Raw genomic sequence first — 25,972 nt, 5'->3', positions numbered from 1 at the left:
CTTTCTCTCCTCAGTGGCATGGAAGGTGTTGCTGGACCTGTCCAGAGGGCGCTCCTTCTCAGAGCCGAGTCTCGGCTGAATTTGCGTGGTCTGATGCACGGCATGAGCAAAGTGCTGGTGGGTCACTTCTGATTGACATGAATAAAGTCAGGGACAGGGAGATGGCTCGGTGGTTAGTGGGCTTCCTACAAACACAAACGTTGAGACTGGACTTTGGACTCCTAGAAACCCACGTAAAGGTCAGACACACCACAATTCTGGCTTCTTACAAGGTGAGGCAGGTTGCCCAGAGCAAGCTGTCTAAGTCGTATTAGTGCCCTCTGGGTTTCACCGGGAGACTCTTTGAATGAGTAAGATGGAGAAGCTATCAAGGAGCATTCGGAACATTAAGCTCAGGCCTCCCCATGAATGCTCAGACTGGTGCCCACACACGGTGCTCCTAGTCACCCAAAACATACGTACGTACGTACGTACACACACATTCAAAGCCTGCCCAAACTCATTTCCTGCGGGACAGGAATTAGGGCACAAAATAGTATTCTATTGCATTTAAGGAACCACCACAGATCAGGTGACTTCCAGCAACTCGGATGTCTTTCATTTTATGGCTCCAGATGCCAGAAGGCTGGAATGGGCCTCCTGAGGGTGAACACAGGTAATGGCAAGGCCTCATTCCTTTCCAGAGGCTCTATCTAGGAATCCACTGTCCTGGCCTGTCCAGGTTGTAGGACCAGCTGTGTTTCTTGGCTTATGGTACCCCCTCCTCCTGGCTCAGGCCAGCAGTGAAGATTCAGCATCTCCCAACTGTCCACATGTCATATCACTCTGTCTCTCCCCTCCCCTCTCTGTCCATAAGGCCCTAGAGATTTAACCCTGGAAATTAGTCCTCCACAATCCAGGAAAATGTCTACAGCTGATCTCCGTTGGCTACCTTAATTTCCTCTGTCATGTGGTCTGCTTGGAACCGAAGGTTCAGGGATGGGCTTGTGGTAAGGGTCCCTATTCTGCCTGCCTTGGAGCATCTTGGTTTGTCAAGAGCACTTCCTGCAAGCTTTCAGAGTTATGGTCTTGACTTTGGAAGACTTAGAGGTTCTTAAGTATGACTCTGGGAGATCAGCAAGGTCCAGACCAGTTGGCATTTGTCGTCTGTGTGACTGTGCCTATGTCAATAATGTGTGAGTGTTTGAGGCTTTTAAACGCATACCTGTGACACTACAACACTCCTTTGTTACTTCCATTTAACAACTAGTCACCCTCATTCTCACGCAAACCCTTTGAAGCTGTCATCTTCTTTCCAGGATTAACAAGGAAACAAACCTGAGTGCTATGCTCATAGTCAAGAGATACGTTCCCTACAAGAGCTGTGATGCCATATGTCCTTAGCTTTCTCCGTGTGTTTAAAAGAATAACATAAGCCTTGTTTGCCTTCAGTGGGAGAGCATGGAACTTGAATGTGTATGGGGGGGGGGGGGTGCGGAGATCCAGAGAGGAGCTTCTTTGGAGGAGGAGAAATGGGAGGAGGATTTGTATGAGGGGGCAATGGAGGAGAAGATGGTCTGACATTGGGTTGTAAAGACAAAAATAAATTAAATTAAATTAAAAAATTGAGTTTTCCAAAATCAGTAAAATTCCAATGAAGTATTTTATATAATATTGCCATGCAATAAGAGGCATAAGTTCTTTCAGTGTCTTGGGAATCTGATGTTTAACTCTTAGAATTATAATATCTCAGAACAATGCATTTACTAACTAACATAACCAACTCAAATAAAGTGTTCATAACCTCATGAAAAAATAAAAAAATAACATCAAAACCATTTGGCCACTAGAGGGAGACAACTCTGAAGAATCTACTTAACCAATCCCTCTCCCTCCCTCTCCCCCTTCCTCCTCCCCTCTGTGTGTGTGTGCGTGCGTGTGCATGTGTGTGTGTGGGGTGTGTGTTATGTGCTGTTTAATGTGTGTGTGGTGTTGTGTGTGTTATGTGTTGTGTGTGTGTATGTGTGGTGTGTGTGTGTGTGTGTGATGTGGTGTGTATGTTATGTGTTGTGTGTGTGTGATGTGTGTGTGTGTGTGTGGTGTGGTGTGTGTGCTATGTGTTGTATGTGTGTTATGTGTTGTGTGTGTCTGTGTGTGTGAGGTGTGTGTGTATGTGTGAGGGTGTGTGTGTTGTATGGTGTATGTGTGAGAGGGTGTGAGGGGGTGTGTGTGTTATGTGTTGTGTGTGTGTTATGTGTTGTGTGTGTGGGTTATGTGTTGTGTGAGGGTATGTGTGTGTGTGGTGTATGTGTTATGTGGTGTGTGTGTGTGGGTGTGGGTGTGTGTTGTGTGTGTGTGTTGTGTGTGTTATGTGTATCTGTGTGTGAGGGTGTGTGTGGATACAGACAGTGCACAACACTATTCATGTTTAACAGTGGTTTCCAGGACTGCTCAATAGGCAGACACACAGGAGCTAATTGCCACTCTCCAGTATGGAGCTCAGAGAACAGCATTTCCCAACTCCTCCAAGGAGCACTTTCCCAGAGTGGCCTCTGTTATTTAGAAGCAGTTTCTGATTATTTGCTTAATTTTTCAAATTATATGTTATTATTTATTTTGTGTGCAGACAGGAGGTACCCATGTGTCACAGTACACAGAAGGAGGCCAGAGGACAACGGAAATCAGTTCTTGCCCTCTACAACACGGATCCAGGATTAACTCAGGTTACTAGGCTTGGTGGGAATTACTTACCCACTGAGCCATCTCTCCAGCTCTTTTTCTTTTCTTTCTTTTTTAAATTGCATTTAAAATGTATTTGTTGGGTGAATGACTGACATGGATATGGTGTGTCTTTTTACAACAACGTAGCTGTTGCCACAACATTTAAAAACCAAACATCGGGGTTTTTTTTTCTTTACAAGACCATTTTGTGAAAATAAGTCCCATTGTGTTGTCAGAACTGATTGGACAAGAAAAAGAAACCCTGAGGATTCCCCACGGCAGTAGGTACTGTCTCCGTGGCCTGAGACAAAGAAAACTGTTTACTAAATGCTCTCACAATTATACATAAAACTTCTGTGGTGAGAGCAAGCTAAAATATATAATACAATATTGCATGGGCTCCCCACTGCATTGCACAAGAAGAGAGGAAGGGGAGGGAGGAAGGGGCAGAGGGAGAGGGAGAGGGAGAGGGAGAGGGAGAGGGAGAGGGAGAGGGAGAGGGAGAGGGAGAGGGAGAGGGAGAGGGAGAGGGAGAGGGAGAGGGAGAGGGAGAGGGAGAGGGAGGTGGTGGCAATTATTGTAATCCTAGAGTTTGGGCAGTGGAGATAGGAGAATCTGGAGCCTGGGGCCAACCTTAGCTACCACAGCCTGAAATGTAAAGAAAAGAAAAAGAAAACCAGCAACAATAACAGAAGAAGGTTCCATTGAGGAAAATTAGCCCTGGATGTCAAACAGCTAATTTAAGAACACAGTGAGTCCAGAAGATTCACTAGTTCAATGGGAAGCAGACTAACTCTAGCTGAATGCCATCTACGATACAGACACAGGAGGGTTTATTAGGTAAGGACACAGGCCCTCCTTCTCTACTCCCACCCCACCCCCATCCCCTACTTTTCCACTGCCTGATCCATTCCTGGAATCATTATTACAAAAGCCACTGTTACTAGTAGAGATAGTGTCATATTTTACTCATGTCTGTCTAAGAGAGTTTAAGTGTTTATTTTAACTTATTTTTAATTGCATGTGTTGGGCGAGCATGTGGTATGGGTGTGTGTGAGTATAGGTGCCCATAGAGACCAGTGGCGGCAGATCCTCTGAAACTACAGCTACATGTGATTGTGAGCCACCTGACTTGAGTGCAGGGGACCAAACTCTGGTCCTCTGTCAGACCAGGCGGTGCTCGATAACCACTGAACCACCCTTCCAGCTCTAGAGCCTAGAGTCTTCAGGAACAAAGTAAGGGCTGTCTAAAATGGAAGTTGGCACCGTGGGCTCTCTGGTTATTGCTTATTCTCACTCTTGAGAGAGTTTTGCTTTTTCCTTCAGTAAACACCACCTGCCCACCACCATTCTACTCCATGGGTCTCCTGTGAATTCTTTCCCCAGACATCACAAAGACCTGGGAGCCGAGAGGATACCAGGACAAGCTCCCAGAGACACCTAGGCAGTGGCGCTTAAAAGAAAGATCTTTTAGTGTCTTAGCTGCCTTGGGGTTTAGATCATCACATTCCTGGCAGCCTAGTCAAGCTTGTGGAAGGTTTTATGTGTTACATTAGATTTTTCTAGAGTCTAATTTAATATTAAACTTATGAAGTAAGTAGTGTACATTTAAATAAATAACATATTCTCTCTGTGACCTGTATACCTCACTGTTCTTTTATAACACAAGATCTGCATGAAGGTTGCTTAATGTCAGTATTTTTATCAAGATGACAAAAAAAATCTGTAAAATTTTCATGTGTAAGTGTTTTCAAGCCACGGATCTCTTCAGAGAACAGGCTCGCAATTCATAATGGAATGTTCTGGTCCAGTTTCTTGCATAGAAAGTACAGCTAAGGATAAACAATGATCAAATGTCCCAAGTAGAGAAATGTAGTCCCAGAGAGTATAATTTAGGGCATTTTAGCCCCTCCTGACCCCGTGCAAGGAGAGGTAGGGTGACTATCAACATTTATCAAGGAAGGAAATTGGCATCGCCTTCTGCATCTGACGGCGAAGCTCCGTGGAGACAGGCGCTTGCTGCGATCTGATGGCAGGCAGCGGAAATCATTACTAGTAGTGCAAAAGGTCCCATCCAGAACACTTTATAAGAAAGGAGTTTATCAAAGGCAATGCCTAGAAATGCAGGCAGAAATGAGCAAAGACAGGCACTGCCACATCCTCTCCTCCCTCTCAGGACGATGAAGCAAAAGGAATGTGATGTTCTTAATTTATTGAGAGGGTAGGAGCAGGCAGGAAGCCAAGAAGAAAGTTTATTTAATAAATACTAATAACTTAAATCCTTCCATATAGCCATATAGCATGCTCTATAGCTTCTAAACGATTAAGAGGCCTGAAGGAATAACAACTCTTCGAGCAGATGGTCCTACCCCATGTCTTTCTCTAGTTCACTTCCTGTTACCACAGCCCTCCAAACCTAACCCCAACAAATCCTAACCCTAACCCTAACAAACCCTAACCCTAACCAAGCTTAGTCCTAGCCCTAGTCCTAACTCTAACCCCACCCCTATATAGGTTGCACTTCACTGTGTTTACAAAACATTCCCCTAATTGTAGAATAAGGAACTTTTCCTAATTGCACCCCAGCCCTGCAGGTGTGTAAGGCGCTGGCTTAGTGATGTATTATCTGCTGTACATTAATGTATTGCCGTGCTTTCACAGACTGTTAGTGCATGCTTTGTTCACATTAGTATGAATGCAAACACGTGAGGTTATCCCTAAGTGATAGCAACTTTTAATTTCACTATAATCATGTGAGGTCCCCATCGTATCTGCAGTTCGTTGTTAGTGTTGACAAAAAACATCATCTTATGAGACACAGATGTGTTAGCCGAACAAACCAAGCTATGAACAAAAAGCATTCGACGTCAGAACCCAGTAGTTTATCCTAAGTATGTATGGCTGGCTCCAATTTTGAAAATCAACTAGTAGAATCAATTACATGCAATAGAAAACTCACGGGAGTGTATCAATAGGTACAGAAAAAGACTAATAAAATCCAATAGCTATTCATGATAAAATCCTGAGCTAAACTAGGCGTCAGAGGGGGAGTCCTGAGGTTGAAAGTAATCTCTAAAAATCCTACAAATAACATGATTTTAATAAGGTTAAAGCCTTCCCAGTGTGTTGAAGAGCAGTGTGACACAGTGGCCTCTCGTGACTCCTCTTCCACAGTATGTGGGAAGGCCTAGCTAACAGCCTGAGAAGGGAGAGGAATGCTGACACTATGCTGACCCACAGATGACATCATCTATGTAGAAAAGCTAATACACTGATGAATGGCATCAGAAAATGGGCAGCAAGGCTGTTAGCAGCAAGGTTAAGATGGAAAAACCAATCAGTTTTCTACCAAGCAATATTGAATAAGTAGAGTTTAAGATTAAACCACAATGCCATCGTGCTGTTATAATAGCATCCACAAATGGAATAGGTGGGAAAACTAAGAAAATCTGTCTAAGACCTGTTGACTGAACACTGTGAGATCCCGATAATCACCACTCCTTAGATTACTAAGTAGATGGAGAGATACACTATGTTCATGGGTGATAAGGCTGCCGAGGTCCCAGTTACTTCCCAAATGAATGATAAGTTTAATCCAACCCCAGGCAAAAGCCTAGAGGGTTATTTTGTGGATAGCTGATCCTAATGTTGACAGAGAGACAAAAGACAAAGGCTGCTCGATTTCAATCAATATTTAGGAAGAAAAATAAATTAGGGAACTGCTGCTACCTGATACCACAACTCTGTAGAAAACTGTGATAATCAGGATATTGTGACACTGTGCGTGATAAATCAGCAGAAGAGAGAGGGGTGTCAGTCAGATCTGCAGAGATACACCAACTGGGCCTTGACCCCAGAATCGTGCCAACAGGTGGAGACTAAAAAAAGTCTCTACAACAAATGATTCTGAGGTAAATGGACATATTACATGGCTACAGTGAAGAGAAAACAAAAACAAACACACCCCCACCAGAACCGGACAGTTATAGGCCTTAGTTACATCTATCCCCAAAGTAGACCAGAGAGTTAAACGCCACAAGAACCGTGGAAGAAAGCATAGAGGCCATGCTGGTATGGTAATGGGTGTTTCGATAGAATACCAAAGTCACAATCCATAAAATGAATAATTAAAGCCAGATTTCATTCAACTTACTTTTTTAACTTTATGAGTATGCGCGTTTGCCTGCATGTACATCTAAGTACCACAGGGAACGTCAGGCTATGGAAACAGGCAGAACCGGAGAGCTGGCTCAGCGCTTAAGAACATTTGCTGCCTTCTCAAACCTGGGTTTATTTCCCAGCATCCACGTGGTGGCTCACGACCAACCATCTATAACTCTCATTCCAGGGGGTCCGACACCTGCTTCTGGCCACTGGGAGCACACACCAAGCCTATGGTGCACATGCAGGTAAAACACCCGTATACACAAAATAATAAGTCAATCATTTTCACTTTTTCAAGAAATAAAGCAAGCAGCGTATGAAGACATGAGCCAAAGACCTCAGCAGACACCTCTCCAAAGAAACCATGGGGCACAGCAGGCATGGGGAAAGATGCTGCCCATCCTGTGGTGAGGGAAGTGAGAACTGAGACAATAGTGACAGTAGAATGCATGTTGTCAGTTTGTAACTACTCTGGCAGTGCCAAATCTTGGTGAGGTTTGGAGCCTCCAGGTTTCTCCCCCTTGGAAGACAGACTTACCATTCAATCCAGCAATTCTGGTGCTGGGTATCTCTCCGAAGGAGAGGAAAGATTGTGTCTACAGGCAAGCCTGGAGAGGCTTCATTTGTAATTACTAAAACTTAGAGGCAACAAAGAGGTCTCTAGTGTGTGACAGGATACATGAACAGCGGAATGTGGAGACAGTGGGGTAGTCTATCCTGAGAAGGCTGTGAGGCCCGCACCAGACAGGGAAGGCTAGCTGAGCAGCTGAAAGAATGCCAGCGGTAGTTCTCCAAACGTAAGGCACATCCGGTCAGTGAAGGGGCTCAAGGGTACGGAAGACTGCGTATGTGGCATGGGCGTGGGGCATACAGGAAATCTCTGGAATCCTCCTCAGCTTCCTGTGACTCTAAAACTGTTCTGTGTCCTAGTAACCAACATTTCAGAACACAGCAAACATCTGAAGTCAATGTTTAGTTATTTAGTAAACATTTAGGTAAAATTAAGTAGAAAATCCTGATTTCACCTACACTGACTAGGTGGCATATACTCATCAAGTTTTTATTTGAAGCTGTTTATGGCATCAAATTATCCCATTCTCTCTCTCTCTCTCTCTCTCTCTCTCTCTCTCTCTCTCTCTCTTTCTCTCTCTCTCTCTCTCTCACACACACACACACACACACACACACACACACACACACACACTTTCGTCGAAGATATGATTAGCTTCCTAAAACATAAATTTTACAAATATTTGGTCCTAAGACTTTAAGAACAACATTGGATAAAAATGAAAAAAAACTTTATTGTAACGTAGTCTTAATTTTAATTATTATTATTATTAATAAATACTAGATATCAACTTGGACTTGGTGTCCTGGTGACGTCTCAGATCCCATTGGGGCTGTTTCTGTAAAATGCCTTTCTCGAATCAGTAAAACACTTCAGCTTTGAAGCACAGTGTCCTCAGGAATCTCAAATAAAGGCCAGATGATGACACCACTAAAGTAAAGAATAAACATATTACCAACACTAAACATAAAAGAGGGAGAGAAGGAGGAGTGGTAAAGCTGAAATCTGGAAGGGCATTGTTGAGGGAGCTCGAGACTGTGCTGCTGCGAACCCCAGGGACACTCTCTGCGCACCCGCTGCCGTGCCTGTGTGAAGCTCAGCTTTTTTTCTCTGCAAAATGAGAAGTTTGTAGCTTTGGGGGAGTTAGCAGCTGCTAATTCTGTCCCTTCTTCTAGGCAGTTCTCACTCCGCCACAACCGAGGCATGCTGATCTCCCACGTGGTGTTCAAACCTAACCGGCCCCTAGTTCCGTTCCCATTTCAGTTTCAATGTAAACCCAAACACATTCTTTCTGCAACCGTTTCCCCTGCTCCTCCTAAGAAATAATAACAAGCATTTGGGTTGATTTTAAAATGATCTTTTTAAACACTTCAACTCTCGAATAATTAGTCAATATCAATCCATCATCATCTCTCTGCATCCTCGTGCTGACATCTATTCATCCAGCAAAGACACAAAGGAAGAACGTGGGGTCATGTGTACGAGAGAGCCTGAGGCAGGAGCCAGGATTGCTTGGTGTTGTCTGTTGTGCTGAGATCGCCACCCGGGGTCTATGAGGAAGAGTTCCTTTGTTACCTGGGATCATGGTTTAAATTAGGTTAACTTCCTTCCCTTTCTGATTTATATGACAAGGTGATTGCTTAAAGATGGTGGTTTTTCCTACAGTCCAGACCTTGACAAATGGCACTACTCTGTCATCTAAGGCAGAACCTTGGGAGTCATCCAATGGCCTTCCGCCTCCCTCACCACCCACATGTTCAATTAATCACCAAGACCTGCTGATTTTGTTGTAAGTTATACTGTTTCTGGCCTACAGAAGACATAATACAAATAGTATCCATAAGCCAACCTTTGGGGGTGTGGAATTATAACAGATTGTCAAGTTTTTTTGTTGTTGTTTTTGTTTTTTGTTGTTGTTTGTTTGTTTGTTTTAGAACAACTCAGCAAAATAAAATTCCGGTTTATTGTGGGACATTGTTTCACACATACATCAACAGGCCAAAAAAAAAAAAAAAAAAAAGTAAACAGTAACTTCATAGACAAAAAAAAAGGAAAAAAATCTTTTTATCTTTGGCCTTTTTAACCATCTCATATAAACCAACTACTTATAGTACAGCTAGGTACATACACAAAAAAAAGTTACTGGAATGCTCAGAATAAGATTGTTTTTTTGTTGTTGTTTTTGTTTTTTTTTTTTACAAGGTTTTTTTCTCCTTTGAGAATATAACGAACATGGTCACACCACAAGTAAAGTCTGAAGTAGGACAGAAAACGCTCTGAAGGTTGGTTAGGTCACCCGTTATCATTAAAAATGGCTGACCCCTAACAATATGTACAAAAATATAAAATGTAAATAAAAAATACAAACAAATTTTCCTTTTAAAGTATTTTTAAGAAAAAAAGCAGGGCCTGGGAAGTTGTGGTTCTTTTCTCCTCCCATGTTGCCAATTCATGTTGTGGTTTTGGTGGGGTGGTGGAGAGCGCATGTCATCTGTGGGTGGCACTGCCCGCAGTGGGCGGGCGGGGGCCTGCTTCTCTACTCGAAGGTGACCACGTTTAAATTCTGAGACGGGAAGTGGAGGGTGAATAGGTCACGGTGTGTAAGGTTAGCTTTTCCTTTTGCTGTCTGGTCATCCTCATCAGTCTTCTGCTTCTCGGTGTCAACATCATCATCCTCACCATCCTCAGCTACCCGCTTGCCCGTAGGAGCCTCAGCTTCCTCATCTTCATCTCCATCCTCTTCCTCACCATCACCTTCCTCCTCCTCCTCTTCCTCCCCACCTTCTTCCTCTTCTTCATCTACCTCATTGTCAGCCTCCTGCTCCCCGTTTTCCTCATTTTGAGCATTCCCATTGGCAGGTGCGTCTCTTTCATTCTCTGTCTCCTCCACAACTTCCTCCTTCTCCTTCAAGCCCTTGGTGGTGATCTCGGAGCTGGTGTCCACTGCCGCATCTGGTGTAGTGTGGCACGCCGGTGGTCCAATGCTACGAGTAAGGAATTAGTGGAGTTTCGAGGACTCTGGCGAGAAAGCTGCCGGAGTCCGCGTTAGAGGAGACGGTGGGCGGCGAAGGTGGCTGCAGTGAGCGTGGAGCACGACCCGGGAACAATGCAAAGATGGCTTTTCCGAGCAGCCAGTGGAGGATTGTCAAATTTTTAAATTAGTAGAACATTATGTTCAAACTTGTAGCACCATGTCCAATTCCCGTGCACTTTGCTGCTAGAGTATTGTAGACTTGTGTATTAATCATGCTATGTTGAATGCCTCCAACTATAACTTATTTATTATAGCAGTGGTCCTTGAGATCTAACAAAAAACTAAATATTTATGTTACTTCTTTTAATAGTTATGTAATATTCTGTTATATAAACATCCATGCCATGCATTAGTTATTCATAGTCTCCTTAATTAATCTTAAGAATGGTTTATACTGTTTTGCCTTGGCAAACAGTGCTGAAACAAATGTCCATAGACCTAACTCCATGTACAGGAAGCTTGTCTGAATGTCCCTAGGACACAGTCAAGTGTGTATCCCAGAGTTTAGCAAATGGGCTCAGCTGTGCAAGATATTTATCCCCTCCTCAGGAAGGACAGGTGAATGGGACCTGAAGCATCAGGGAAATCTAGGCGCTGAAGGATGCCTCCACTCACCCCATGAGGAGTGTCAGTCATCTGGACACTGTACCAGTTAGCATTGTCTGCCAGCATGACACAGCCTAGAGTCACCTGAGAATGGAGTTTCAGTGGCCTGACTGCCTAGGTCAAATTGGCAGGTGTTAACGTCCATGGGAGTTTGCCTTGATTGGAGTTCTCAGCCTGCTGTGGGCGGTAGCAGTTCCTATGCAGCGGCTCTGGGTTATATAAAGAAGCCAAGCAGTAAATGCTCAGTGGTTTCTGCTTCAAGTTCCTGCTCAAGGTCGTGTCCTGATCTCTCCCAGTGAACTGTGACCCAGAAGTGTAAGCCCCACAGACCCTTTTTCACCCCTGAGTTGCTTTTCTCCAGAGTGGTCACTGAGACAATGAAACAGATATCCCATACAGGGCGGGGGAAGGGTTCCTTTACATAAATTATCCACTCCATACTCAGAATAACTCCACAAGCAATACAGAGAGGGAAACTGAAGCACAGAAAGAAAAAATCCCAGTAGCACAACCAAGGTGACAGAAGAGTGATGAAAGAGGTGACCGACACCACAGAGCTGCTAAGTGAGGACCACATGGATTCTTGCTAAGTTTGTAGGACTGGAAGTGCTAGCACAGGGGTGCAAACCTTCAAACTAGCCAGCTAATGCTACTCTGTTCTTCAAAAGCTCCACACTCTTGCCAGGATCACCTGAGAGCCTCTTGTACCCATTTGACAGATGACAGAGTGCTAAGTCTATACAGGGTGTTTTATTTTCCTCACTACTGTGACACCAAACAATCATTTGGGAAATTTTCTAGCCATTTGCTGTTTTTATTCTGATACTTGAGCATTCGTGTCTCTTGCCCCTTTCTTCTTTTTTTTAACCTTACCGATATTTCAGTATTCCCTATATGTTCTATTCCAGGTGTCCATCCACTCTGCTTAATTTTCATACATATCATCTTCGTACAATTGATCTAATGAACTACGTTCAAATACGATGGTTCAAATACGATGTTAGAGACTCTGCATTTTAGTTTTAAATAGTCCTTTATTTCACAAGAAGGAATGTCTCTGAGCCACACTCTAGTCCTGAGAATCAACATGATCTGTTTATACTGGCCGAGGAAACTGTGTGAGGCATCGGGCAATGCTAGCAATTTATCTTCCCCAGGCAAGTGGATGGTACCAAAGTCCTATGAGAAACTGGAGCTTTATTTTCAAGTGACTACTCGTTCCTGGGTTCCTGTAACAAACGAGTTGTTGGTTTGCTTGCTTTGGGTTAAAGATTATAAACTGTCATGGGAACATAAAAGGTCCATACTACAGAAAATCTCCCGTTTCAGCAAGGACACTTAGACACCTCCCTATGACGGTGTAAGTAATTGTAGATTTGGTTCACAAGGTAGCCAGATAGATACATTTTGAGTTAGCTTTCGGCCTCGCTTCTGAACAAAGGGCAATTGTTACTCTGTTGTTTTGTATTTTCAAAGACATTGTTATCCTCCCTGTGGCCTCTTACTGATCACCAGGATTCTAATTTCAATTAAAAAACAGAGAGATTTGTCTATTGTTTATTAACTTGCTCATCTAATAACTGTGCAGGGTGAGCATATCACATGCCGGAACTCAATGCTGTCTGAAATTTGCGGCTTTCTAAAGGAACTTGCAGGTGCATTAATATCCCCGTGCTTCGGTTAGTCACATGTCAGAAGATATTTTACAATGTCCGTAAAATTATATGGAAACAGTGCTCAAAGCCTAGTAACATACCCACTATGTTGTGATATTTCTGTTATAATGTCTGCCTTTTTCATTTTGTTTATGGTAGACAGATCCAAATGAACTCATTTACAACCAAATGCTAGTATGAACAGAACACGATTGAGTGTTTAAAATTGATTTGGTGAAATTTAAATTAATTGCATGGAAAATGCATGCCCATTTTAAAAGTTAAGACTACATTTAGTTTCAGAAGGGCATGGCAGTATTTGAAATTTCTTTAAACAGAGCACAGTTTTTTTCAACTATGGGGTAAATTCTTGGTTCTCTTTTTTGTTTTGTTTATTGAAACAGAGTTTCTATAGTCTAAAATAAGTAGCTGAATTTACTAGCCTGGATCTCACAGCATCCCTCCCCTGTTAGCCTCTTAAATCCTGGGATTATATTTAAAGCTACCAAGCCTATCTTCTATTATCTATCTTAGAAATTATTTTAGCCAGTGAACACTGAGGTGACACACTTATTTACCAAGAAAAGTGCTAGCAAAGACTAGACCTATGTTTTGCAATGCCCAGGATTAAATCCTCAGCAAGACAAAAAGAAGTCAAGTGCTTCTTAGTCAACGTAGGGGAGGGCATGCTTTAGTGTTAGGGTGCTTACTTAGTATGCAATGCATACTGGGTTTGAGCCTGACACTCAAAAAAAGGTTAATAAATTAAAATTTATGGGCTAGTATTTGTTTACACCTTTAGACCTAAAACTCAAGAGGAGGATTCCTATAATTTTTAGACTAGTGACCTCTACATAATAAGTTCTAAGATAGTCAGGGCTACAGAGTGGAACACTGTCTCAATCAATAACAGAAAGTACAGGAAATAAACAAGTACATTGAAATTTTATTTAGTGCTCTGTTATTACACAATATTTTTTATACTCTTTATAAGATTGAGAGACTGAATTAATGAAGAAGTCTTCTCTACAATACATAATTTTAGGTACATAGTTACCTGACTCTCATTGTAACATCTGGTCAAAATATTAAGTTGCATCCACTATAATTGGATATTTTCTTTACATTTCAAATGTTATCCCCTTTCCAGAAATCCGGTATCTCGTCCGCCCTCCCCCTGCTTTTATGAGGGTGCTCCCCTACACATTCCCTCCCTCGTTACTTCCTGCATTGGCATGCCCCTTCACTGGGGGAATCTAGCCTTCAAAAGAACAAGGACTTCTCCTCCCATTGATGCCTGACAAGGCCATTCTCTGATAGATACCTGTCTTTCTTGATGCCTCCCCACCTTATTTTTTTGAAGCAGGATCTCTCAGCAAACCAAAAGCAGTCTGAATTGGCTGGACTAATGACCAGCAAACCCCTGGGATTTTCCAGTCCCAGGGATCACAAGCACATTCTACCATACCCACCTTTTTAATGCATGCCTTGGGCGATAGAACTTGTGTCTTCATGCTTGCCTGCTAAACACTATCCACTGAGCCATCTCCACAGGCTCCTTGATGGCTCTTTTTAATCCAGGATCTCATTCAGGATTCCATCTTGCTTATGGCTGCCACGTCTTCCCAGTTGCCCCTGGTTTGTTGTAACTTCTTGCTCTTCCCTTGTTTTGGTTTTGTTTTTTAAATTGTCATGATACGAATGGTCTTGATACGAATGGTCCTGAGGAATACTTGCCAGGTGTAATTCCCAGCCTGGGCTTGTTTTCCACAGTTAGACTGGAATTATGTTATCTTTGAAAGAACACCAGTAATAAAGGACCGTGCCACACAAAGAGCCCTCTGACACCCTGATCGCATCACGGGAGAGAACAACCTTCTTCTTTGAGTTTTCCAGTTACTTCTGCATAACATGGCCGATTGCCTGGCACTTGAGGGGAAGAAGGACTTATTTAGCCTGCGGTAGCAGAACTTCCATACATCATGATACATTTTCACAGCAGTTTTCAACTCATGGCACACACGAAGCAGAACCAGGATGGAAAGGAGCCAAAGAAGATATATCCTTCAAAGACACACACCCCAGTAACCCACTTACTTCACCAGGCCTCCAGATCCATAGTTTCCATCAAAGTCCATCCGTGGATCAAAGACTTGATTAGAACATCACCCTCAGGATCCACTCCCATCTGAGAACACCCATGCACCTCCAGAGGCATGCCCTTATTTTTGTGGGCATCCCACTGTGCCGATGCTGTTCATCCCAGGTCTCTCCACTCCACGTATTCGCCATATTTGACTTTATTTCTGGCAGTCAGCCCATCCGTCAGTCTATCTACCCTTGCTGAAGAGGAGAAGGAGGTAAGGATAGTGCCTCCCTTCCTGGGATAGGGAGCATCTTTTTTTTTTTAAATTGTATTTATTCACTATTTAATTAGACCAGTTGGACTTGCATATTTACTTAACAATTAGGTCTATATCCCAATAGAGCACTGAAAGGTCTTTCACGTTTGCTCCTGTGTTTCGTCGGCCTTTCCTTACCTTTCAGTCCTTTGGATAACTTTAGCACTCACCTGTGACACTTCCAGTAGTTGCTTCTGTTGGATTCTAATATGGATACTTCGGCTTTCCCATCTCTATTTAGTGGACATAAACTAATGATATTTAGACTTTTGTTTCTTTTTACAGATTGTGATCGTCCTTGTCGATATCAAGGACAAAACGCACTCTGTCCTCCGAACAGAGACCTAGGTTTGGATTCTATTTTCAATACTAAGGCTGTTTCTTTGTTGTTAGTGTTTCCTAAACGTGATTTCCTGTATGTCAGAGAGGTACAAACACCCTCAGAAAAGGCAAGCTGTGGGATGGAGAGATGCTCGCAACTGAGACCATTTGCTGCTCCTCCAGAGGACAGAGTTCAGTTCCCACATCGGGCAACTTAACTGTAACTCCAGCTCCAGGGGGATCCAACACCTTTGGCCTCTGTGGACACTTGTAACTCGCCTGTGCATGCCACCCCCCCCCACATAATTAAAAATAAAAACAAAACCCTTTTAGAGAAAGAAAAGGCAAAGCTGTAAAACTTTCCACACTTTCTGTCTCTTTCCCTACTGAACAATCCTCTGGTTCTTTGTAGACACTGATTGAACGTCTTGTAATTTAACTTATTTTAATATTAATGGATTAATATTAAATATTACCTGACAGGTAAGCACTCAGACCCATGAGACCACCTCCACTTCAGCTGCATTGAGAAGGTATCCCCTATGTTTCTAACTAACCGGCTATGAGGCAAACGCACTCCGAATGCACCCATCCCTAGGGTTGATACTTTCCTGTGATGGCCACAGAGTCCCAGGGAACCACTCACCAATACCCACTGGCTATAAAGGGCAGAGTGCAGAGCAGCTAAACAGAAGAGGTACCTACCCTACCCAAACCCTAAATGTAGCTCTTTCATTTACTGCTCTGAGCTGGGCCCTTAGCAGTGAATGGGTCAGAACTCCTAAAACTGGAAATGTCTGTGACCATAGGAGTGAGAGGTACCATTTAAATTGTTCATAATGAGCTCTGTTCAGCCACACCCGAGTTTATGCTGACACTTAGAGAATGGGGCTGATGGTCAGAAGGACCACGTAATTAGTTGAAATTTTCTGCTTTCTTTTTCACGAAGGTAAGGGAGAGGGATTACTGGTTGGGTTGCTCAACCATAGTAATTATCAATCAATCATGCCTGCACAACGAGAGCTTCTTTAAAATTCCTCTTCCCTCCCCAAGTGCCCTCACCTCTTCAAGATCCACTCCTCTTCCATTTCCCTTCAGAAGGGGGCAGGCCTCTGAGGGATATCAACCAAACACGGCATATGAAGTTGCAATAGAACTAGACTAGGCGGCACCCTTCATACTGAGGCTGGATGAGACAACATGGCAGGGGGATAGGGGTTACAAAAGCAGGCAAAAGAATCAGAGAGAGTTCCATTTCCATTGTTAGGTCCCACAGGAGAGGAAGGAGTGAAGCCAGGTTGGGACATCACATATGAGAGAATAATAATAAAGCCTTTTCTCACATGGGTTTCCTGGGTATGTGAATGTACAGGGGCATTGGGGAAGATGGTGCACACAAGAGGAACATGGAGGCTCTCCAGCTTTAGAAGGTCTGTGGATCTTATAGCACAACTCATACAGTTTTACAAAGAGCTCTACCTGGAGATTACCTGTAAAGCTCTTGTGTTACAGGATGTGGGGATTATTATTTCTGCCTCTACCCGCAGTATTGTAGCCTTTACCTTCTTAAAGCCTGCTTCTCAGAGTTAAATTTTTTTCACACTTATTTATGCTCACTAGTGTATATTGGGAGGTCACATTACATACAGCTTGTAGGAGTTGATTCTCTCCTCCTCTCATGTGAGTTCTGAGGACCAAACTCAGGTAATCTGGCTTGGTGGAAAGTGTCTTTGCCTCCTGATCCATCTCACAGACCCTAAAGCTATTGTTAAAAAATATAAATCAGGTGATGGTATTATCTGGTTAAGGCTCAGCCTTTGTTTCCATAAGTGGTTTCCAGACTCAACTTTTGGTACACACACACACACACACACACACACACACACACACACACACACACAGAGGCAGGAATTTTTCTGTTTTCCATCCATCTAATTTTGTTCCAGCTCCATTGACTCAAAATTTAGTAAGGTGAATCTATGCTCTTTTCTATATAGTTTGTCTCTGCCTCATGACTGCTCAATGTATATGATGCCCTGGAAACTGCACTCTGAGTTTGGCCTCTCCCCAGGGAAGCAGTATGCTGTGGGTGATGCTTAGAGCTGGGAGTCGGCAATGTGCCAGCATTGTAAATAACTGGCTAGGTATCAACAGATTTCAAGGTCATTAGGAATGGCCCCCTCCCTTCCAATCAGCAGCTTGTAAAGCAAGAAACTGATGCTGTAAGACTCGGATTACAGGTCAGAAGAATAGAATCAGATCTGTAGTCCGGAGTGGAGACATATATTGGAGCTGCTGAAAGGCCATTAGAAACTAAGTATGGAATCTTTATAGGAGTCTGTTAACCCAGAGGCTGTCTGATAAAGAGGCTCTCCCATAAGAGTTAATTCAAAAGGGTTTGCACAAGAAAATGTCTCTGTAGAGACTGACATAGAGACTGGAAATAGTATAAAGCCTACCTAAGGTCAGCCAGCCCAGTGACCTCATCAGCCCTTGTCCACGCTCAACCCATTGAGAATGTGTGCTACCGGAATGTTCTTTGGGCACATCCACCCTCAGCCCTGAGGGTGTGCCCTGACTAAAGGTTTATTTTGCAATTGTTGACTCTCAGCCTTTATGAGTGTTTCACTTTATAATAAATCCTAAGTGTCTTCTACACTATTCCCTGTGTGTTTCATCTAAATTCAACAGAGATCACAAAGACTGGGGAGCTGAGGAGAAGCTGTAGCAGGATGGCAGACACTCTGTGGTAGCCACCGTGGTGTGATGAAGCTGTGGTGAGGTGTTCTGCTAAGCTACAGGTAGTAGGTCAGGCGCACTAATTGAATTGCCAACCTTTGATACTTACAAGTTGGAACTTTTGGAATATTATACCATTATAAATCGAGGAATATCTATGCATGTTTTCTGTAAAGGAAACACGTCTTTGCTTTTGTATATTGGAAACAACATACAAAATAAGACCCTTTGTAAAAATTATTTTTATCATTTTATATATACGGGGTGTTTCACCTACATGTATGACCGTGCACCATAGGCATGTGATACCTATGAAAGCAAGAAGAGGCCACTAGACACTAGGAGTGGAGTTACAGATGGCAGAGAACCACTAGGTTAGCGTTGTGAACTAACTCTGGATCCTCTGGAAGAATGGAGAGTGGCTATGGCCAAAGAACATTCTGGTAAAGTCCTTTCTCAAAGGGATGAGAGTGGGCAACGTCTGAAGGGATTGTTGTGCTAGCCTATATTTTCAGTGGGCTTTATAGTATTTCTATAGTCTCTGTCAGCATTCTACACTGCCTAAAAAGCAGTGTACTTAGCCACTGAGTTGTTTCTTCTGATCCAAGACCCCACCCTACCCGATCTCTTTAAGAAGTTTATGTTCGGAGTTAGAATCACTTTACGTCTCAAATATTCAAGGTTGAATTTCCAAATTGAATTCCAATGAGAGATAAGGAGAGAAAGGTCTCCACTTGTGTATCTGAAGCCTCCCCTTCCTCAGGGGACTGGGGAGAGTCAGTGGTTTAGTGTATTCAAAGCTACGCCAGCAACCCACTCAGAAACTGTGGTAAAGTGCCCCACATTGCTCTCTCAGGAAGTGGTACTCAGGGGCAATGCCTACAGTGATGGAGCCTGAAGTGGACAGCCCTCCACCATTTGTATAGCCAAAACGCAGGCCTATCTCTCAAATTCATTCCTGTATTGGGTGATTTCTGGATGGAATGGATTCTTGGTAGGAAAAAAAATGGTTTTCCCATTACTGGTGCCCAGGACTTGCCCACTAGGACAAAGGTGAGATATTAAGTGTTATCAGGTGACATCCCAGGAAGCCAAAGCCAGAGACAGAAACTATGGACCATGGGCTTAGATTTACTTATCTGAGGTTGGCTCTTGGGGTCCTTTCTGAAAAGTGTAAGGCCTTAACTTACTCGCTTAATTTTACCTTGAGCATTTTCTGGAATATGGGGCTTTTATTTTGGACAAATGAACCCAGTTAGTAATTGGTCTGGTTAGTCTTTGTCAATTTGACATAAGCTAGGCTCACCTGGAAAGAAGGACCATCAGCTGAAGAATTGCCTCTATCACATTGGTCTGTGGGCAAATCTGTGGGATAATTTCTTGATTAATTATTGATGTGGGAGGCCCCGAGCCCACTGTGGGTGGTGTCGACTCTAGACAGATGATCCTAGAGAGCAAGCTGAGAGAACATGGGGAAGAAGCCAATAAGCAGTGTTCCTCTATGGCAGTAGTTCTTAACCTTCCTAATGCTGCGACTCTTTAATACAGTTTCTGATGTTATGGTGACCCCTAAAGCATAAGATTGCTTTTTGTTGTTACTTTATAACTGTAACTTTGCTATTGTTATGAATTGCAATGTAAAATTTGATATGTAGAGTATCTGGTATGCGGCCCACGAAGGAGTCATGACCCACAGGTTGAGAACTGCTGTTTGTGGTCTCTGTTTCAGTTCCTGCCTCCAGGTTCCTGCTTTAGCTTTGCTTGAGGAGATAGTGGGCTGTAATCTGTGAGCCAAATAAACCCTTTCCTCTAGGTTAGTGTTAGTGTTTTATCACAGTAACAGAAAGAAAATCCTGACAGCAATTCCCTAGAGGTTGGTAGCTACTGGTGTACTTAATAAGACCCAGTAGGGTCCTTTCTTAAAACCACTTACATGAATAATTGACTGCCTTTGTAGGTCTTTAGCAGCACCCGGTCCCCTACCTAGTTGAACCTAGTTAAGAGGGTTAGTTAGGGTGAGAATCCTGACAAGTAGAAATTTGTTTTGTTATACAACTAATTAACTTACTCTCTGGTTACATTTTTCTTCTTAGTGTTTAAGATCATGTAGGTGGCAAAAATTAACCAGTAGTAGTAGTAGTAGTAGTAGTAGTAGTAGTAGTAGTAGTAGTAGTAAAGCCTACATAGGGATGGTTCCTAGACTCCTACATATGAGGGTCACCAGGACTCCTTTGATTTTTTTCTATCTGGTTGTGTCATTTTCTGGGTGAGGTCAAGGTCTTCCTGACTACAAGGCTTCCTTCCCTTGGAAGTTCGGAGGATACCTTTCTCTTTAATTGCACTACCCTGATCTTTACAGGATGTATACTGAGTAGAGTCTTACCACTGGGTTTCCATGACCTCTCTGACCAAAACAATAGGTAACTTACAGTCCTTTGGATGTCCTGGCATCTGGCCAGAGGCAAGGCAGAAGTGGAAGGAGGCTCTTATTTTAGACCCTTTATCTTTAGTAGTCTTGGCTTCTTAAGGACATCTGTTGAAAACCTGGAAGGTCAGATACGCTAGTCCTAAAAGTGAGCGGTGGTCTAAAATTAGCTGTTGTGTAACATTTATGTCAGTGGTTCTCAACTTCACTAATGCTATGACCCTTTAATACAGTTCCTCCTGTTGTGATGACCCCAAACCATAAGATTATTTTCGTTGATACTTCATAACTATAATTTTTGCTACTGCTATGAATTGTAATGTAAATACCCGTGTTTTCTGATGATCTTAGACAACCCCTGTGGAAAGGTCCTTGTACCCCAAAGAGCTTGTGACCCACAGTTTGAGAACCTGTGATTTAGATAAAGCTTATAAAAACAATCAGATTTTTAAATAAACCTTGACCATGAAGACATAGTTTCCTTGTGGGGAGTGCAATACCTTTTGGTTACTCGGAGACTTTTACTTAGAGAGCTTCCTAGTCTGCTGTAGAGCTTGGAGTTTAGAAAGTCCCTGAGCAACAGGACCCTGAAGGCTTTGGAAGAGAGCATCAGCCTTTCCCACTACTCCCGGCCATGCACATCTGTACCTCATAGCTGCCAGCTTCCCTGAGCAGGACACAGTTAGAGATTTATCCAAAATGCTGGAATTTATCAAGCTGAGCAACTAAATATGTATCAGTCTTCATAGCGGGGAAACAGAGCATATATCTTCTTTATCAAACCCCTAGATTGGCCAAATAGAGAGCTGCAATAGCAAAGGTTTAATGCACAAGACGTTATCTATACACTACGCAACAGACAGATATAGTTTCTGGAAACTCAGAAACCACTCAGTTAAACACTGACAACTATCCACTTAAAGAATGAATTCATTTTAGACTTTTATTTAACTCTAGTGATAACTGGAAAACTATGTAACAATCCTATTGAATCTGAAAAAAATGCTCACACCAAAAGCATAATAACAAATATCATTACTTAAAACAATCATAACGAAAATTATTACTTAAACCAGAAATAATGCAAATAGTTAACTCTGCTCTCAGGGGCATCAAGAAGAGCAACAAAATAAAGAAAAGGAGAAAGACTTTAATAAAGGTACTGATTACATTAACTAGAAAAGAGCAGGATTAATAAATAGGTCGGAAATCTGAGTGATATCATTTAAACAGTTATAAGAAAAGACCGAGTACAGAGATAAAAACAACATATTGAAGGAAACGTAAGGCAGAGGAAATCAAGAGGATTAAAAAGGAGTCAGTGTGAACTGAGACTGAACAAACCACCCCGGGGATTATTATCACCAAGGCTGGCAAAAGAAAGACAAGCTGTGTAGATTAATAAGTGTCTAAAAATAAAACGACCCAATCCCCTAAGTAGTTAAAATTTGACAGACTTGGCAGAAAACGTAATTATCTTAAAAAAAATTAAAACCCTCTTTCTAAAAAACCAGTTATTGTACATGGCTCAGAGTGGATGAATAACTTGATGATTTTAGTGGAAATTCGAGAAGCGAAAACAGGAAATCTGGGCACATTAAGTGTTAAATTCTTAGCAGTAATAACATAGGCAATGCCACATAGACAAAAAGGCCAAAAGGAAAAATAGCCAGATCGAAAGCAAAGCCGTCCTCTCTCTAATGTCATATTATGTTCATTTTAGAAGTATGAAAACTGATTCTTCCAGTGGTCCCTTCAGGGCAGATATGCGGCTTGACCCGCTAGGGAAACTCAGGTCTCAGAGTCCTGCTGAGCCTGCAGTTTCGTTGGGCTTCCTCCTATGCAGGATGCCCAGGGCTGGGCACCTACCAGCTATCAGCAGACCTCTCCCGCTTCCGGTCCTCCTTCCCTGGCTTCCGGTCCCTCTCCTCCCCATCTGCTTCCTTCATATCGCCTGTCTTCTATTTACTGAAGCAATAACATGTGACCGTTCCAGCAGATAAGAATAATATTGTGTTTCGAGCTAATAAACATTAAGGGTAAACGACCCTTTTCTATTTTTTAATAAGAAAAAATTTTTAATTAATTTTAACTTAGTTGTAAAAAGCAAGACCTTTGATTGGAGGAGAAAGTGAAGATTTGCTCTTGTCTGAGTCAACTTAGATGTAATCTGGATAATTTCTCTTCGTCCACAGTGCGTCCAACTTTAACCACAAGGGAATGCTGAGGCAGGAGAAGGATAACGTTCGGTCAGAACCACGAAGATAAGAGATTGGCCATAGATGCCCAACCCGGGTCACCGCTCCGCATCCAAGCAACACTGTAACACCAATGCAACCCAATATTTACTAAGTTGCTTGTGGCCACACATACTTCATTAGCTTTCACATAAAGTTTGTTCTTTCATTTTGCACCAGGTAAAAGCTATACATGTCGTCAGTCTGAGCACTAAACCTTTCCCCTCTCCTTGCTGGACCTCTTCCTGTGACAGGGTTCCCCTGCCTAGTTCTTCCCGATTTAGCACTCGTTTTGTTATTTCAAGCTCTTTTTCCGTGTCAGAGTCCCATCCTCCCACTCACTCTTGCCCTCATGGGACAACGATGCCTCAGTCCAACCTCTTCTGATCCAGTTCTAGAACTTTCTCTCTACCTCTGCTTCTCTGGTTAACAGCCCCTCCTCCAAGGGAGCGCCACACACCAACAGTTTCTTTGCAATTGAAAATTAAAACAATAAACGGGGGGTTATGAAGACAGAACATCAGTAGTGGAGACCTGGATAAATAATTTGTTTTTAAAGGCTATCTCCGGGACAAGACTGCATAGCTCACACCTAACTATGTTGTCCTCTAGTTTATACCGTAAGTTCTGACTTACTAAACTGTTAAGTGGAGAAGTTAGAAAGTTAAATCGGGCAGAACAAATGTAAAGACTTTTCCTTCTCCCTGGCTCCTCCCTGTGGTCAGCACAATTACAAACTTGTGTTGACTTCTGTAAACTTTGAAGATTTCACCTCTTGGTGGATCCTTATATTTATGGAACATTCACAAAAACCAATGAGGTTGTATTTCCTCCTTTGTGTTAATGCTAGGGTGTTAGAGAGCCTGCCCTATCTAGAGATAGTCTCTGGTTTTCTTGTTTTTCTTTTTTTGTAAAAAAAAAAAATGGAGTGTTGTCCCTTTAAATTCTGCAAGTGAACTTGGCTAAGGAAGGCCAACAGCTCAAGGTCCAGCCCCTAGAAGAGAGAATAGCTCCAGACTCTCCATCCTCAGTCTTTGCAAGGGCACAGCTGTGCCAGCTCACTCCAGCAGACTCCTGGCAGCATGGCAGGAAAGCTCTGGACCTTCCTGCTGCTGTTTGGGTTCAGCTGGGTTTGGCCAGCTTCTGCCCACCGGAAGCTCCTGGTGTTGCTCCTGGATGGTTTTCGCTCAGACTACATCAGTGAGGATGCCCTGGCATCCTTGCCTGGTTTCAGAGAGATCGTGAACAGAGGAGTCAAAGTGGATTACTTGACTCCAGACTTCCCCAGCCTCTCCTATCCCAATTACTACACCCTCATGACCGGTGAGTACCCACCACGTCGCCTCTTAGAGGGGAGGACACAGCCAGCGTCGGTCATTGGGAATCTTCGTGTTCATATGTCCTTGGTCCCTTGGGACATCCGAGATAGGCAAGAGCCTATCTTCCTAACTAACACTTCCATTTCGTCATGGTTTTGTTTGTCCACAAATGTCCTCCCTGGAACCTATTTCAGACTGTGGACGGGTCTCCATGTATCTCTACCGAATCTCTCTGTCCCTTTACTGTGGTCTGGATTCCTGCAGGCTGACTTGTCAATGTGTAAGAATGTTACTCTCAGGATCCTTCCAGAGGGAACTTTGCTTCTAGACAACTTGGAAGGGACTCTTTAGGTCTTCTTCAGCAATGCCACTTTCTGCTTTGGCCTTTTTCGACCAGGTATAATGAATGATACAGGGACAAGTAATGCTTGTTGTGGAATTCAGGTTGTCCAGCATCTAAGAAAAGGGAGTTAAGCAGAAAGGGAGTACAAGTCCCCGGTGGAATGGACAGAATTCCAGCTGCTTGTCTGAGGAAAGTGAATTTGACTAAAGATGATTTTCCTCCATCTGGAATTGCCAGAACACTGAAGGTGATTCCGGAAGGCTGAGCCTATCCATTTGGTATCTGCAGCCTCTTCTGCAAATGTAGCTGGGTTCTCTGCAAAAGCAGCAAGAGGCTGTGAGATCTTTGGGCCAGCTATCCAGGGCAACCAAGTAGGCAGTGTCGCTGTGCACTCTGAACCCAGGGAGAACTTTGAAATGATGTTTCCAGACAAGCCCTAAGACCTGTGACATCTCATTACATAGCTTTATAGAACTCCACGACCAAAGGAGACTGAAAGTCTCTCTAGCTGTGTGACCAGCAATAGAAACAATCCACCATATGACAGAAAAGGGGCCATGAACACTCCCATTTCTGTCTTGTATGAGTGCCCTAGGTAGTCACAAAGTAACCATGCACTGACTCCTCAAAGAAAAGGGAATCTATACTTTGTGATTATTATATTTACGAGAATTAGAAATGGAGATACGGGGGAGAAAAAATCAGGCTGCACGCAAGCAAGGAACTGGTTTGTTACCCAACCCTGACAATAAAGCAGTCTCTGAGATAAACAGTTAACAAAAGACTCTCCGGCCGTCCTTGGGCCTGCTTCATGCACACTCGCTCACTGGGAAACAGTTTGCAGGCTTCTGGGTTACACATAGATGTAATTGTGTGTCCCAGCCCTGTTCTCCACGGGGAGTTTCACATACACTGGGCACCTGTTCTCTAGTTGTCTTTCAGAGCCTGCCGGGAGACACAATTCATAAGCTGCCACGTGCAGCCTTTTCAGTTACAGTGGATAATGAACAAGATCCAGCTTACAAAGTCAGGCTCCAACCAGTGAAAAGGGACCATTGCAAACCCCACATAGACATGGAGCCCATGACACGAGCGTTTGTTTTTCAGACCCACAGGCCTGACATGGCTCAAGTGCACATTGGCACAAAGGCTCTGTCAAGTGAACACACACCTTTTTCAGGCTATTGGTCCCTACGGGATACAGACCGTACCAAGCAATCCCGTAAAAATGGTACAACCTCAGGCTGCGTGTCTTTGTAGCCTCAAGAAATAAAATAAAATAAAATAAAATAAAATAAAATAAAATAAAATAAAATAAAATAAAATAATCTCTGGGGGAGAGACTGTAGCTTCAAGCATACAAAGATCTCATCCTAATTCTGACAAGCCTGAGGGTGTCACGTGCACCCTTTTCTATGGATAGAATTTCAGACAGTAAATATACTATCTGACTCAA

General features: G+C 43.0%; 2 protein-coding genes across 4 annotated transcripts in view; one reads left to right on the top strand and one right to left on the bottom strand.

The window, feature by feature from the left end:
• Positions 1–9,445: 9,445 nt before the first annotated feature.
• Ptmal4 (prothymosin alpha like 4) lies at positions 9,446–22,566 on the bottom strand. Its single transcript, XM_063275901.1, has 3 exons — positions 22,487–22,566; positions 19,499–19,651; positions 9,446–10,419 (listed from the first exon to the last, which is right to left on the bottom strand). The coding sequence occupies exons 1-3, from the start codon at positions 22,564–22,566 to the stop codon at positions 9,972–9,974; spliced, it is 681 nt and encodes a 226-aa protein (XP_063131971.1). The 3' UTR covers positions 9,446–9,971.
• A 1,256-nt stretch (positions 22,567–23,822) lies between these two features.
• Positions 23,823–25,972, top strand: part of Enpp6 (ectonucleotide pyrophosphatase/phosphodiesterase 6) — a 128,233-nt gene continuing 126,083 nt past the window's right edge. The window contains exon 1 of one of the 3 annotated variants that reach the window (XM_039094524.2): positions 23,823–24,177. In XM_039094524.2, the coding sequence (XP_038950452.1) occupies positions 23,937–24,177 (241 nt within the window). In that variant the 5' untranslated portion in view covers positions 23,823–23,936. The remainder of the gene's footprint in view (positions 24,178–25,972) is intronic. The other 2 variants (XM_008771259.4, NM_001415078.1) reach the window with 2 other exon arrangements.

This window comes from Rattus norvegicus, chromosome 16 (genome assembly GCF_036323735.1).
Source record: "Rattus norvegicus strain BN/NHsdMcwi chromosome 16, GRCr8, whole genome shotgun sequence".
NCBI lineage: Eukaryota > Metazoa > Chordata > Mammalia > Rodentia > Muridae > Rattus > Rattus norvegicus.
This window is presented reverse-complemented; position numbering and strand designations above follow the sequence as displayed.